A 15,405-nucleotide genomic window follows, 5' to 3' on the forward strand; every position below is an offset into this window, starting at 1 on the left:
GTATGTAAGTACCTGTGGCATAACAGGCTCTTATGCATCAGGACAGCTGTTGTAACTCTCTGAATGGACAAGGGATCTTGTCAAAGACTTTTTGGTGTTCTGTAGACTGGCAAATCCTCATCTATGTTGTCATTTGCTTCTCAAAGAATACTTTGCAAGGCATGAATTATGCAAATAAAGGTTGCTCCTTCCCCAGTAGATTGGATTTATTTGTGTCTACTAATTCTATTTTTAATTAATTTGTCAGCTCTGAAAGACTCAGTCTTACTGTTCTTCTGTTTTTGTTGTTAAATATAATGGCTCTCATTTTTTACCTTTTCCTTTAATACTTCATTTCAGTGATAGATTAATAGTTCATTTGAGTGATAGATTTCTTACCACAGTTAATAAAGCAATGAATTTGAGTTTGTGTAGAAATCCTGGGTGAAAGCTGTCTGGCTTGTACATATTATAACTTCAGATTTTGTTTTGTCACGTTTTGCAAGAAGGCTCTTTTACAAGTGCTTCAGTTCGAGGCAGTTCCTTGGAGCTGACCTTTCAAAAGTAGCTCAAATTCAGAAGTCACTCAAGGCATATCCATAATGAATGCAAATGTGAAATAAAGCAAGCCATGGAAGTTTCTCCTGCTTTAAAAAGAAGTTTTGTATCATAAATAGTTCAGCAAATTAGCCGCTGACAACTGCAGACACCTTTGGTATATTGAATAGGGTATATTTCCAAATAAGGCCATATTTAAGTTCTACATGGGGCTTGCTCTTAGGCCTCTGAAGTGCAGCATTTCCCATTGCTAAGAGACAAAGTGGTGGTAGCAAGGTAATATCATCCATGAGTTCTATTTTGGTGAATAAACTTGTGAAAATAACTGGAAGTAACTGCACTCCACTCTTTTGTGTGCAGCTGTAACTGGAAGAGGATTTTACAAGATTCTTTAATGTAGTTGGAATGTATGTGTAATCTTTTGACCTTGTTCTTAGTTTTTGATGACTATGGCATGTTAAGTGCTGATAATTGGGTTTGCTCTAGGCTGAAACCTGACCTGCTCTCTGCAAAGGAGAAGATCAGATCTTCTATTGTAAGAGGCACTCAGAGGGGCTACCTTAGAAATTGCAAGGCCATGACCACTAAGAGTAAGGATCTCTGAAATATGGCAATTTCTTAGGAAGGGCATGCTGTCCTAAGGAAGGCATCTCTTTTGGCTTAGTTTGAATTGGACTTTTCATCCAAAGGTTTTTGTCCTGTTCTCTAAATTTTCTTCTTTATGCCATCTGGTTTGCCTTATAACTCAAGCTGCCCTACTGTGAAAGCTGCCTTGTAGCTTCAGCTAGTGGAACGTGACTCCTAGATATGACAGCATGAGGCACACGCTTTTCACTGTTCTTGGTAGGGGATTCAGCTCTCCTTGTTTAAGCCAGGTGCAAATCCAAAGGCCTCTAATCCAAACTAGTTTTTGGCTTCCTTCTCTAGCCAGGGGGAGAGGAGGAGATCTTCAGAGATTTATTGCATCCAAATATCAGTGTTCAAAATAGATGGGATTAATTGTCCTATGGAGATGTCTGTCTCTTTCCACTGAGTTGAGAAGAAGCCTAAAAATTAACTTTGTCCCACTGTCAAATTTTTAGAAGACTAAGTTTAGAGGAAGTTAATCCTGTCCTTGGTTTGAGAAAGTACTGAGTGACATTTGTAAATTCTGCAAATAGCAGTCTATCCAACCAAGTATCTTCCAGTCCCTGCTTGCTTCAACTTAAAGGTGATGTAGTCTTCCTATCATGCCTCCTCTGAGGAGGATAAGGGGAGTGTCTGACACCTTTATGAAAGGAGTATGCAGTAGTCAAAAGCAACAGCAAGCACTGACAAGGAAATGGAGCCAAAGAGATTTTTAAAAACCTGTCCAAAGGGATCGATATGATGGTCCAACCTGCACTTTGTTTTTCAAGCCATCCCCTTTCTGTCTGTCTATGACAGTGTTGCTGGAACTGCTCTTCTTTCTCCTTTTAAGCATTCTGTGTGGGACGAGTAAGCTGCTTAAAACAAATGTGATTGAGTGGTAGTTTGCACAGTACAGCATTCTTAACCCTCTTCCAGTTCCCACTGGGTTCCTTCATAGTTCTTAATACACAATATGAGTACAGGTAGAGTATGTCAGACCAACAGTCCCTCCAGCTCAATATCCTGTTCCTGCCAGCGACTAACAGATGCCTATGTACCTTTCTTTAATCCTTTCCCAGCCTCCATTTTCAGCTATGAGACTTTCTAGCCATAAATCTTTCTTGTTGAATGAAGAATTGCAGCTGACTTTCTTGTCTCTTATGTTTTAGAACTAAAAAAACAAAGAAGGCATCTGCTCATCCAACCAAGGAAGAGAAGCCCAGATTAACCATTTTTGAAGAGGAAGTAGATCCAGATGAAGGACTCTTTGGCCCAGAAAAAGATTTCTCATCAATTGGTCCCAGGAAGAAGATGAAAGAGAGTAAATCTGTTCTATATTTGTATATACACAGATTGTTTTATCTAAAGTATCTGTATAACTGAGCTTTTAAAATGTAGTGGAACAGAGTATACAGGCTAAATAATGACTTTGGAATGTTAAGGCACATCTTCAGCTGGGGCAGAATCATCTAGAATCATTCAGAAAGAATAAATAAGACCTGTAGTTCCCATAGCTGTTCACTGTTGACATTTTGGGCTGGGATATTCTAGGTCTGTGGGAGCTGGCTGTCCCACAGTCACTCATGCCACACTAGCAAGAGTAATGTGACCTACTTTTGAGTACAAGAAGAAAGCAGAGTTACCAATTCCGGAGAGTGCACAGTATCACTGCAGTTTGTGGATTGGAAGTCCTTGTAAAAAAAGAATTGTCTACATGATCTTTTTTTTCAGCCCAGTAGCCAGATTTACAAGCTAGTGTTAATGCAGGTATTGTTTTATGGAGCATGATTTAACTGCAGCATTTTCTGGTTCCCCTTTCTAGATCTGAAATTATTTGAAGATCCAGACCTTGGTGGGGTGGTAAGACTGGGTGACTCACTACTGCTACCAGCTGCCTGTAAGAACAGGGAGTATGTGCTGAACACAGGTCCTGAGGAGGACACTGAGAAACTGCTGAGGTACTCATCTTAAATCTGTCATGTGGGATGAAGGTGATCTGAGGAGTTATTTGGACCTCAAAAGAGATGAATTTGAGGGCAAAGCTTAAATACTTTGAAAGCTAACTGTGAATTAGTATTTGTACTTACAAGTAAGAGGTAAGATATGTGCCATGGAGCTTGGAAATCAAACACATTAAAAAGGGAATTAGGAAGACCCTTTGAGAAAGGTAGGGTACAAGGTATTATTCTGTGACTCCAAAGGAAGGGTCTTGAAGGCCCAAGGAATGCCATCTAGTCTTTGTTTTCTAACATGACACTTCTGCTTTCTGCAAGCGATCCGCAGGGGGTGAGAACTGACTGCCATTATAAAAAGTGAGAAACAAAGCCCAGAAAGAGGAACTCAGCTTCAGTAAGCTGAAATCAGGGGCTCTTGCCACGAGAGGAATGATTTTCTGCTGGTGGCTCACAGATCTCCATGCACACTTCCAGGAAGAATCCTGTGCACACCTCCACAGCTCATTAAAATCTCTATCACCCTGCATTTAATTTTTAATCTAGTGGAAAGGAGGGCCGGAGCTCAGCGTTACAGGAGGGAATAATGTACTTGCTCTTAGACTTACCTGCCCTCTTGATAGTGTAGTGCTGGAACATATCATCCCATAATGTGTTTTATTTCTGACATCTCCCTCACAAGGCTAGATTGCCTGCATTGATAATCCTCAAGAGATCAAGCAGGGAGCCTATGCTCAGAGACCAGCATCAGTAAAGAGTCAAATTCATGCCTTCTGGATCTCAGGCTGGCATCTGAATGATGAGGCCAACCTGCTTCAGGTGCTAATTCTTGCCAGCCAGCTCCTGTTAGGATGTATGATTTCCGCAGCAGGTACTAAACCCAGGAGAGAGAATCTGTGTGTGGTTTCAAACCTCTCCTGAAGCAGGTAGTTTTGCAGCTATTGCTTTCTACGCATGCAAAAGTGCTAGCTATCTCAGCGGTAATACCTGACTTAATTTAAACAAAGGTTAAATTGGGTTGGGTGCCATCTCGCATTACATCCTGACAGCCCACCTGATGTTTATAGAAGCTGATGGGGCAGGACATGACCTGATTTAGTGCTGTGGTATATTGGGAGCAAACACATATGTGCTTGCAATATTTTCAGAGTAAGCTGGTAGACTGAATGCAAGGCAATTTGGGGTAAAGGAGAAGCTGTTAAAGGGGGTAAAAGGAGTGGCAGTGCTGTTTTAACCTAGTAGAATACTTCACTCGCCTCTATGTAAATTCATTGCAGTCACCTGAAATCCTGTATCTGAACTTTCTCAAGTGGTTATACGCAATGTACTTTTTCTGTTCAGCTGGAAGCCTTAGCAGAACTGTCAGGTCTCATAAATGCAGAGGCAGCATTTGAATCATCTCCCACCTTCCCTTACCACCAGACTGGTGTTACATGTTCTTTCAGGGCGGTGCCACAGTCTCTTTTCCAGGCAGTGACCCTTTGTGGTGAGAGGAAATGTTCAATGTGAGCTGAACCTTGCAATCTCTTTGGCATGGGCGCTTGAGCATATTTTGAGGCCTAAGAATAAATCTTGCCTTTGCCCTGTAGATGTTGACAATCCCTCTCCCTTCCCAAAGGGGACTGAATAAATCTCTCCCCAACCCTCAGATCAAAGCAGGAGCTGTGACAACCCATTCCTTTAGTGGGCTAGAGCTGGCTAAGCTACTAGAGGAAAACTGGCAAACATCGCGGTCTGTTGGACATACTCTGTTATACCATACAGAAAATTTTCCTGGACACATTTTGTCAAGACCTAAGACCAGCTTGAGCTATGATGCACCAGCAGGTCTGTGGTAGGTCTAGAAACCTAGACATGTTCACTGTACACGGATGGATTAGCTGAATAATGCAGATGTGGTAGCTCTTGATTTCATGTAGTGTACATTTGCATGTACCACATCATCTGGTCACATGCATCTGGTAGATCCAAGAAGTGTCTGACTTACTGGAAAATGTATTTTCCAGTGAATCATGGGCAGAGATAGGAGAGCACTACCTAAGGCAGAGGAAGGCAGAACCTTCTTCTTCCAAAGGGGAGACAGGAAAAAGAAGATGTTCAGAGCAGAACACAAGAGCAACCAAGTCCTTCGTGATCTTTATGGTACGTGAGTGGTTGTAGCAGCAGTAGCACCACAGTGCTGTCAGCACAGCAGTGACTTTCAGCTCTTGAGGAAGAGACTGTTATGGAGACAAATGAGTCTGCAAAATGTGTGTGGGCTGTGCTTGTCACAACATGAGGGAGAACAGAATATGATAAACGTTCTCATTGCAGACTGAAGACTCTGCTCTCTGTGGATACCTGCTCAAATGAAATGAGAATTACTATTTTAAATAGAATCACCTACTTTACATTAACAGGTGTTGAGCTTTGAGAAGAACCAATGCTTTGTAAGTGTAATTAAAGATTTCTTTTTATGGCAAAATACCCATGTCCATTCAAACAAATATCTTCCCTCTTCCTGTCCGTTGACCAGCCTTTTACTGGTTACTAATTTCTTGCCTTACCAACAAATATTAAGTGATGGTGATGGAGAAACTAGGTGAGCTACCTCACTCTAATCACTGGCATTGTAGATGCAGGCACTCTTTCATACCACTAGGTCTGCCATAATACATCGGTGAGGTGCCTGTTGAGCACTGTACTTGCATGTCCTTCCAGAACTTTTGGAAAAGAGATAAATTGCTGTGGTAGGAACCAGCAAGGTCAAGTCCCATCACGTTGCCTTCAGGAAAAAAGGAGCACATCATATTCTTCCTTCATGGGATGTGCTTTGAGAAAGGGAGGGATAGGTAACCAAGTCTTTTTGCTTATCTCTTCACCACAGGGATACAGAGGAACCCAGGCTCTTCCGAGAAGTCCTGGGTCCCATTGCTTTTGACTGTTCCAAGGTGCAAGGTGACCAACTGCAGTGAGATGAAAAGGTAGCTGATCAACCCTTTCCCAGATGTTAAAAGAATTATCCTTGGGAATGGATTTAGGACCAGGCTTCTGTTTTTCTCCTGTCATTTTCCTGGGTCACATCATACCGTATAAAGATTCCTTCTGGATGCATTCAGCCATTTAGCTCCACTCTCAAAGCTCCTCTTCAGGTCCGAGTTCCATTTAAGCGAGAGACAGAAGTCAGCTTCTGCAGAAATCAGTATCCTGCAAACTCTCCCATCGTGGATTCTCATGCCATCTTATTTTCTCATCGCCGTCCACCCAGTGGCCACAGATGTGCAAATTAAGTTCTCATGCAGCAGGACTGCAGTCGACCTCTTCTGCCTCATTAATCTAAATTGTGCCTGCCTGCTGTGATGGATCAGGTTTTTGTGGAAAACCAATGCTAGAATTGATCCTGTGAATGTTGCAGCAGCTCTGCGGGCCACAGAATTACAGCCTGAAATAATTATCGCAGTTGTCTGAGCAGCTTTTTAGGAGAGATTTAATTAACTTCACCTTTGATAATGAATAAGGAGTTGAACTGGAAGGAAGCAGCTGTCAGCATAAGATTTGTCTTTTTCCAGTGCTGAGAACAGTGTCAGCAGCGTGATCCCAGTTCTGCTGCCCTGTGCTGGTAGACCTGGTGTATTCTTTCTTAGGATTATGCTGATCTAAGGCTGCTGGTGTTGAAAAGGACAGTCCAGCTCTTACCTTTGTGCTACAGTTGCATCATCCTGCCCATGCCCTTAAAAGATGAATTTTACAGGTTGATCTGTATTTAGAGCTGTGAGCTGTGCCATCAGTGATGCAAGTGATGACCCTTTCGGGAGCATTACGTTGCAGAGGCTGAAGCTGTTTGTGAAACCACGTCCTAACAATGGCCATTTATAAACAACATTCAGTGCATACAGCTTCTTGAGTAGGTTTGTTACCTTCAAGTTTGCCAAGGAACTGTTGCCACCCTTGAAGCAGAAAAAGTTTGTATGTTCTTCATTCAGTAGTCCATTAGCAGCTGCTGAATTCAGAGCGCAACACTTATATTCAGACTAGCCAGGAGTCATATGGGACACCACCTCCAGCACCACGTGATGAGAAGAGCTTTCTTGCTGTCCTGAGGATATGAGAGCAGCACCATGGGTGGGAAAAGAGCTCTGAGAAACTCCAGAGGGTTTAAATCTTGATGCTTTGGGCAGAGAGTTGTTTGGCTGATGGGCAGGTGGTAGAGGAGGTTGCAACAACTGAGTCAGAAATCTCCTGACCACTCTAGGGCAGTTGCCCTTGCTTGTTGTGACCTGACTGTGGGGAAAGAACCTTGATTTGGCTGCAGTAGCTTTCAGTAAACAAATAAATAGCTGTTCTTTTCTTTACCAGTTCTTGGTGGGTTTTCTTGCTGCCCAAGAGCACTTTCCATGATGGTTTTCAAGCATTTATGTTGTTCTTTTTATTTTTCATGTGATGTATAGGGATGCTACTTACAAACACTGGAAGAGCCACAAAGTAAACTTGGCCAACACAATAGAAAGGCTTTTGCCAGATGGGAAACATCAGTTCTTGCCCCACCCCTAGCAACAGATATGGGTTGTATAGAATAATGCAGAGAGGTGACCTAGAGTCCTAGTCTCTCCTAGTCTAGCAAGAGATGCTTTTTTTAGGCTTGAGAGTCACCAGATTTCAACCATCTTGCCCCAGGTTACTTGCATTTTCAACAACCATCTTCAGCTGGGTGGTAAAAGCTGCCTGCTCTCCCCTGCCCCAACTATGCCTTTGCCTGGTAATTGGGGAACTTTCTAGGGAAGCAAGAGAGAGAGGTTTGAACTTCTTCAGGCTGGGGAAAAATTGGACCAGCTCTCAGGTTCAAATTGTAATTGAATTGTCTTATTTCCTGGGTGAGTGATCTAACCAGTAGGCTGCTTTCCTCAGAGGGCTTCTTGTGGGCATATGCATATGCATATGTAGGACTTACTTACTTGTACTAATGAGTCTATTCTCTGGCCCTCGGCCAGACAGCACCACCGGGCTGCATCCATGCTATTAGACTCTCTCCAGCTCCAGAACAGGGTGACTGTATGCAGCTGCCTGCTGGGAATGGTCCCTGTCCTGCACCAGCTCCGCGTTGTGCCTGGGAGTTTTTTGGAGGAGGGCTAATCTGTCCCAGACCAAAGCTGTGCCAGTGGTTATTCTAGCATTTCAACAGTACAGACTCACATTCCAGTGTCCAGACATATTTCCTGGCACTGGTTAAAGTACCAGTATGAATTTACCTGTAATGGATTGCAGGGGAAAGCAGGAGCAGGCGTGGAGATACCTCCTACACAGCCCCCTATGCTTTGCACTCCTGTGGTTAATGCCAGCCTATATAATTTCCATGGGCCTTGTTAGACATCACACTGTCTCTACTGACCATAGCAGAAGTGATGGTCAACAGCTACTTCGAAGCCTCCTGCCTGTTTTGGGGCACAAGTCTTTTCCCAAGTCATATATGTGATATTACACCTCTCCCCAAGGCTTCACTAAGGTATCTCTTGTACTTGGAATTAACACCAGACAAAATAAAGACACCGATAAGAAGATAGGGAAAGATAAAAGTCTATTCTGCAAGAACTGCTCTAAGTTGCATAACCTAGCTTCAAGCGTGATCCTTTTGGATACTTTAGCAAATGATGCAAGTCTTTGCCTCTTGCTTTCATTACTGATTCTCCTCATTAGAGCATTCCCAGCAAGCAGAGGTCACTGTCCCCATCGTGCTAGATGCCATACATGCACATAGTCTTTCCTGTCCCAAAGATCTTGTTCAGATAGACAGGACAGAGTTCAGAGAAGTGGCATCTAAAATGTTGATGTTCCGATGGCAGCTGCGTCTGTCTCCAGTCAGAACTCGTTTACTCTCTTGAAGTCCACATGCTAGCAGTCTTATCATAGGGCTTTGTGACAGCCTTTCTTCAGTTAGGGTTTTGATTGCTTTCTGTGTCTGGAAACAAAGAGATTTTCCACCAATAGAGTCTGTGAATCAGCACAACAGTATGGCAGGAATTTTAAACAATGTGGCGCTGCTTTTCCATTACAGAAAAAGACTAATTAGAGAATGATTAATTACATGGATTCTTTGCCTGATTGTCTATAAAAAGATGGAGGATGGGGGTGGGAATGTTCCTCCTTTAATCTCCTTGTTATTTCAGAATAGTTGCGTGATTTTTTTCTTCCTCCTCCTGGCCTGGAGTTAAATATGGTGGTAGTTATGCACTGTAACAATTCATTTGCTCCTCAAGAAATAGAAGTCCTTGTTTCTATCTCTGCCTGAGGCATTTTGCATTTTACCTCTTTAGTTTTTCAAAGACAGTTGTGTCTCACATGATCAAATGGCAGTGGATCAAACAGTTTGCCTATCACTGCAGCATTGAAAAGCAGGTTTTGAGACAAAGACCACATACTACCTGCTCTGTTCTCTGTAAAAGACTTCTGTCTAGCCAAGGTCTTTAAAAAATCCAGGACAAAAAAAGGAGATTTCTATGATCAGCTTCCAGACTTTGAAAAATCATCTCCTGCAGAATTTTTGGCCTAAAAGCACACTACCAAAAAACCCCACAGCCTACTGGACTGCATCTTTTGGGGGTATTTTATGACCACGCTGAGTGGTTTTGTTTCTGTGGTTAGCACAGAAATTAATATAGAGCCACACAGGACTAGAGAATTCAGGAAGCTGTACCATATGATCAGGTTAATGAGCTGTATTTACTGCTGCCCCTGCTGGGCAGTGCACCTAGTTCTCAGGCAGTGCACCTAGTTCAAAATCATGCTTCCTCCATATGATCTGTATGTACATGTATGTACTGTTCATCTGGTTATTATAGTTTCTGTTATTTATGACCAAAGCTTTATGACATGGACACTGATTCATTCATTTGTTTATGCCAAGGAGGGAGGCATCAGATCAGCTAAAGAAAGCTAAGCTTCAGAAATACCAGCCCTAACATGTTTTGTTTATTACACAGCAAAGAGAACAAGAACATGTCTTGGCAATGTGATCACAGGTGTAATATCTCTTGGATATCAGAGTTTGCAGCAAACAAAAATGCCTGAGCTTAAATTAAATTAATTTCTTCTATGTAGATGAGGAGTTCAGAAGGAAGAAATATACTGACAAGGTGTTTTGTAAGTTAGGTGGGATATGTCACCCACAGGGAATCACGGAAACTAAGACACATCAGAAATCTTATTATCTAAATAAAAGAGAATATAATCTCCAGAATTACTTGGGGCATGAAATTTGAGGTAACAGCAGGAGCTGCCTGCTGGAATACAAAGTCCACAAGGTAGAGTTCAAGGTGCAGAGCTCTGAGACAGTGGCCCAGCTCTGTCCATCAGTTGGTCTGTTTAGGTATTTCCTAGTTTTAGATACTAGTATTCGGGCATTTGATTTTACAAGATTAGCCTTGGTTAAAATTGATCCTTTTTAGATTCCCTTTGGGAGTCACAAAAAGATCTGACTTGAAGAATGGTTTTATCGTAAAGGGTTCTGACCATCTATACAGCAGAAAATTCAGGCTAATCCTTGTTCACTTTATGGCCAATTCATGATGAGTGTAGTTTGTTTCAGCCTGGACAGTGCAGTCATAAGTTCCTCACAGCTTTTACTAAGGGCGAACATAAAAAAGAAACCCTTGAAATTATGCAATTTTTCTTAATAATAGTGGGATCCTTAACTGAGGGTGCTGGAGCTCTTTTAAGTACCTGTGTTTTTAACATTCAAACAATGTGCACTAGGGATGGAGCAATAAAGTGTCTCAGATACTTTGATTCTTCTGTTGATCATGTTCCCCATGGTCCTGGCCAGTTACCCAAATAAGTCACTTCCCAAATTACGGAAGAGCTCAGCTTTGCTTTAACTGCCTACTTTATTTTAACTGTCTGCAGAAGGCCCCACCAATTGTTCTGCCGTGTGGTAGAGGCATTTACAGTATCTCTCGTAAGGCTACCAGTGAACAAAGAGAGAAAGGGAGAAATCACAGTCCCATTTGGTCAACAGAAATTATCCCAGTGGCTTTGCAGGGGTCTGGATGACACACCACCCCCCCACCTCCCCTCCCAAGATGGCCTCATTGCCTGGCAGTGAGGAAGATACAAATTACAAAAGACAAATGTGTGCAAGGACCAAAAAATGCCTGACATGAAATGAGGTGAGACTCATTCATGCTCCAAGGACTGCCTACCTATGGGGCTTGTAGAAGAACAGACTAAAAGGCACCTTCCTTAGACTCCCTGTATGGTATCCTGTTCCAGTGAGTGGAGCTGCTGGAGAGCTGCTCCAGCAAACCCCTTCCAGTCACTAGGGGCTCAAATGAGGAGCTTCAGAGAATCCTCCCAGAGAGAAACAGCTGTCATCTGTTCCCTTAGTCACATCTCCATTTGCTCCTTGCCATTTGCCACAAGATGGTTATGGGTGCTGTGACCAACAGAGAGCATCCAGCCCATCCTCCTGGATGGAGGGACTTTGCCACCTCTTGATGTAGTCTAGCAGAGACAGAGGGAGAGGATGGGCTGCACATGTGCTGCCAACATCTTTCTTGTTTAAGAATCACTTGACCAGACTTCCTTATCCTTAGAAGTCCTCTAAAAGTGAACTAAGTGGAACTATTTGAAGGGAATTTTAGCACCGAAGAAAATTCCAGTCCCTTTAGAATAACTCCTGCACCTTAATTTTGTCTCCTAGTTCATTTGTAGCTTCCCTGACAGGCTACCCTTTGGCTGAGGCACAGGGAGTTTTACTGCTGGCAGTGTTACAGCCTAGTGGGCTGATTCAGTTGATACTGAAGTTTGGTAAAAACAGTTCTTATATCCATGCTTGTAAACAATTAAACAGTTAAATCATTTCACTGCTTAAGACGCTACGGTCGTGGAGTAAGTGTATCACACTAGAGCTGGGGTTTGGCAAGGAGATACCTACATATTACAAAACTGCTGTTCCTCTTGATCTTTGGTTCCTTGTCCCCCATGTAAAAGTTTTTGCTTGCACTTCTTATGCTTTAGCTTTCTTCATTTTGTATGCTACAGTTAGGGGTAGATCCTTTTGGAAGTCGTGTATTTTGTAAGCGTATATGAGGTATGCATTTAATCAAGGGCTTCGCTTTTGTAGCTGGTCATTACACAGCTGATGATCCGCATGGATTGCTGGTTGGGTTTTGACTGCTTGACAATTATTTATCAATCAAGCCTTTGGGAAATTAACAACTGTGTTTACTCCTTATGGTATTTTGTTTGACCATTGTGACCAGAGGACCAGAACAAGAGGCTGTTTTCATTCAGAGCAGAAATTACTGTGGCCTGTAAAGACTTCTCTAGCTATGCTAACTTCTACTTTGCCATCTCTGCTGTATGTTTTAGAGATGCGATGTGTCACAGCCTTCTTTCAGTTTCCTTCACATACTCACTTTCCAAAGGCAGCTAGCTCTTGGAGTCACAAGATGATCTGCTAAAAGGGGTCTCTCAAAATCGTTTTACAGCTTCGATGGGAACAGAGTTGGGCACATACAGCATGCTGTGTCTTTTGATAAGGTCAGACAATCCAGGTAGAAAACATACTTAACTGTTTCAGGTGCTTTGGGATATTTCACTAGGAAATAGGACTATTTCCTAGTGAAAGAGTCACCAAAAAAAAGTTGTTGAATACGTTCACAGATGGCAAAACTCCGTCAGTTTCTTGGAAGCAAATGTGAATGTAATATTTTTAAAGCCATTAGATTTTCCAATTTCTCATGATTGAGCATAGGGGATGCTCAATCTCAGTCTTGGGGGATGGGGATGAAGAGGAAGCAGAGCTGAATGTGAAAAATTTTACTATCCCATGAAAATTTCTAAGCTCTTGAGGAAGCAAACCATCCTGTCAGAGATCAAAAGCAATTTTTTTTCCCAAACTAAAATCAAGTTCTTTTTATTTTGATAATTGCAAATTGCTTTTAATTTAGACATTTGAAAACATGCTGTAAAATTAGTTAACTTGCATGGTGAACTGAAAAATCACACTACAAAAAGACAGTTTGGTAACATTGAAACTTTTATGGAAAGCTCTTCCTTAAAAGAGAAATTCATCAAAATTGATCCTTTCCTGCAGAAAGTTTTATTTTGCAAGAATGCATTTTCTTACAAAACAAAAAGCAGTTCAGAAATTCCCAAAATGTACTGATGTTTTCTTCTCATTCTAGAGTTGAAGATGATTTAGAAAAACTTTTGAAAGTAACCTCCAAACCAAAACCTAAGGTGCCATCAAAACCACCATTGCCTCAGAAGCCAGCAGTTGCCCCCAGGAGCACTAATTCATCTCCACTGGCAAAGCCAAAGGAAAACAGGATTCAGACAATGAATGAAGTGGACATTCTCCAGTATATCCAGGAAAATGAATCTATCAACAACCAAGACACAAGTCTTTTTTGAACATACATATTTTTAAAATGTAATGATGCCTTCTTGACCTAAACTCCCAGTGAGCTCAAGTGATGGTAGCAAGAATTGACCAGATCTCTTTACTGTCACAGTGCTTATTTGTGTACCATCATATAGAGAGCAGCAAGTTTGACTAGCAGAGGTTTGATATGATGTTTTCAAAACAGTGCAGTTGTGGTATATGTTGCCTTAGATTTTCAGGGTTTTACAGGGAATGGGGACAAGGACATAGCACTACAGATTGTCTGCTACTGTTTTAGTATCAACGTAGTACAGCTTCAGCCAGTTTAGTCCTGACTGAACATGGTAAGCGTGTTGCACACATGGCAACTGTGAATGGTGTCCAACAAATAGCCCGAGGCAGGACAGGATGCTGTTCCTTGTCATTTTAGACAGCGTATTTCAGCTCACTGGAAGGGTCATTTTCCTTTTATCCTGTGCATTTTTGTAGCAGCTCTTTCCTCCCTGGCTGGTATTTCAGTAATTTATAACCAGGAACTGTTAAGTATAGGTAACAGTTCCTCTGTAGTTCAGAGAAGCACTGAAATCCCAGCTAAGCCTGACTATCTGCTGCCTTTGTTGTTGCGCAAATGCCAACTTGTAAGAGAATTTGTAGGACTGCAAACACTAGACGCTATGCATCTCTGGCCCCTGGGGAGAACAGCAAATGACTGAAGATGGCTAAGAGTGCAGCTCCAGACATATGTGGAGGTTGCAGTGTGTAGGAGGTTTGGATGCTGTAGACTCTTGTGAACCTACTCAAGATTCAAAAGGGCTAATTTTTTCCAGCCAAGTCTTCCTGGGCTCCCACTGTAGGTAGTGGAGAGAAAGAGATTTCTCCAGGAGGTGATTCAGTGCAGGTGTCCTAATGGAGGAACTCTGAATTGCTCTCTGGAGTCACTCACTCTCTCTTTCTCTTTCCCTTCTCCCAGAACTTAGAGAAGTCATGATGATTAATTCCACTAAGCTAAAAGGAGTTTTTTGATAAAACAGTGGTCTGTTCATTCCTATGGGAATGGTTAAAACAAGGGAGGACAAACTTGGGATTATCCAGAGGAAAAATAGGAAGAAAATATACTGGAGAAATTTTAATGTGCAGGAAAAGAAAAACATGGTAGAATAGGCATCCCAGACTACCCTTCTTCCCCGGCTCAGGCACTCTGGTTGAACATGCTGAATTTACATGTAATTTGGGTTGATACTTGCTGTCATGTAGAAAGAGATTCCTGAACTCATTCTGCGTGTGTTCTATCCAGATGTGAAGACAAGCTCCCCAGATGGAAAATATTAATATATTTAAGCCATATCACTATCCCCAAATTTGCCTTTCTAATATAGGAAAAAATAAATAGAAAGCATTATATATATTTTTTAATACTGAAACTATCTCTATTAGTATTCCCTTTTTAAGCCAATGGAAAATATGATAAAGGTATTTTGATTTTGATTTGATGGGACAGATAAAACGTAACCATTGGCTCTCATCTATGTACAGTATGTTTCAGTATAATAAAACATTTTGCTAACCTGCAGGTGTTATTGTTATTGTTGTTCTCTAGGTTGTACAGTAGCAGCAAATCAGACTTAAAGGATGGATTCCATTTAAGACATGAGGAGTGTTACATGGTGTTAAAGTGCATGCTCAGCTAAAACCTTGTGTAAATGAGTATGAAAACAAGAATGTAGCTGCGCTCATATTTCCTTTGAGAGCAGCTAAAGGTAAAGCTGTATATGGGCAAAGGTAGTACCTGATCCTGCCTGTTCTCACAGTGTCCTGGCGCAATTAGGAAGCTTGTTTATCCCATCCTGCAAAAGGGAAACAAAAGCACTGAGGAGAAAATAAATGACTTGCCAGAGAGCAGGCAGAGAATAGCAGGCAGGAGAAATTAATTCAGGACAGCCTTCCTGT

General features: G+C 41.9%; 1 protein-coding gene across 1 annotated transcript in view; it reads left to right on the plus strand.

Annotated features, from left to right (window-relative positions):
• Positions 1-15,028, plus strand: part of HS1BP3 (HCLS1 binding protein 3) — a 51,824-nt gene extending 36,796 nt beyond the window's left edge. The window contains exons 5-7 of the mRNA XM_075497849.1: positions 2,316-2,467; positions 2,969-3,104; positions 13,259-15,028. Of these exons, the coding sequence (XP_075353964.1) occupies positions 2,316-2,467; positions 2,969-3,104; positions 13,259-13,487 (517 nt within the window). The 3' untranslated portion in view covers positions 13,488-15,028. The remainder of the gene's footprint in view (positions 1-2,315; positions 2,468-2,968; positions 3,105-13,258) is intronic.
• The last annotated feature ends 377 nt before the right edge of the window (positions 15,029-15,405 follow it).

This window comes from Mycteria americana, chromosome 3, assembly GCF_035582795.1.
Source record: "Mycteria americana isolate JAX WOST 10 ecotype Jacksonville Zoo and Gardens chromosome 3, USCA_MyAme_1.0, whole genome shotgun sequence".
NCBI classification, from domain to species: domain Eukaryota; kingdom Metazoa; phylum Chordata; class Aves; order Ciconiiformes; family Ciconiidae; genus Mycteria; species Mycteria americana.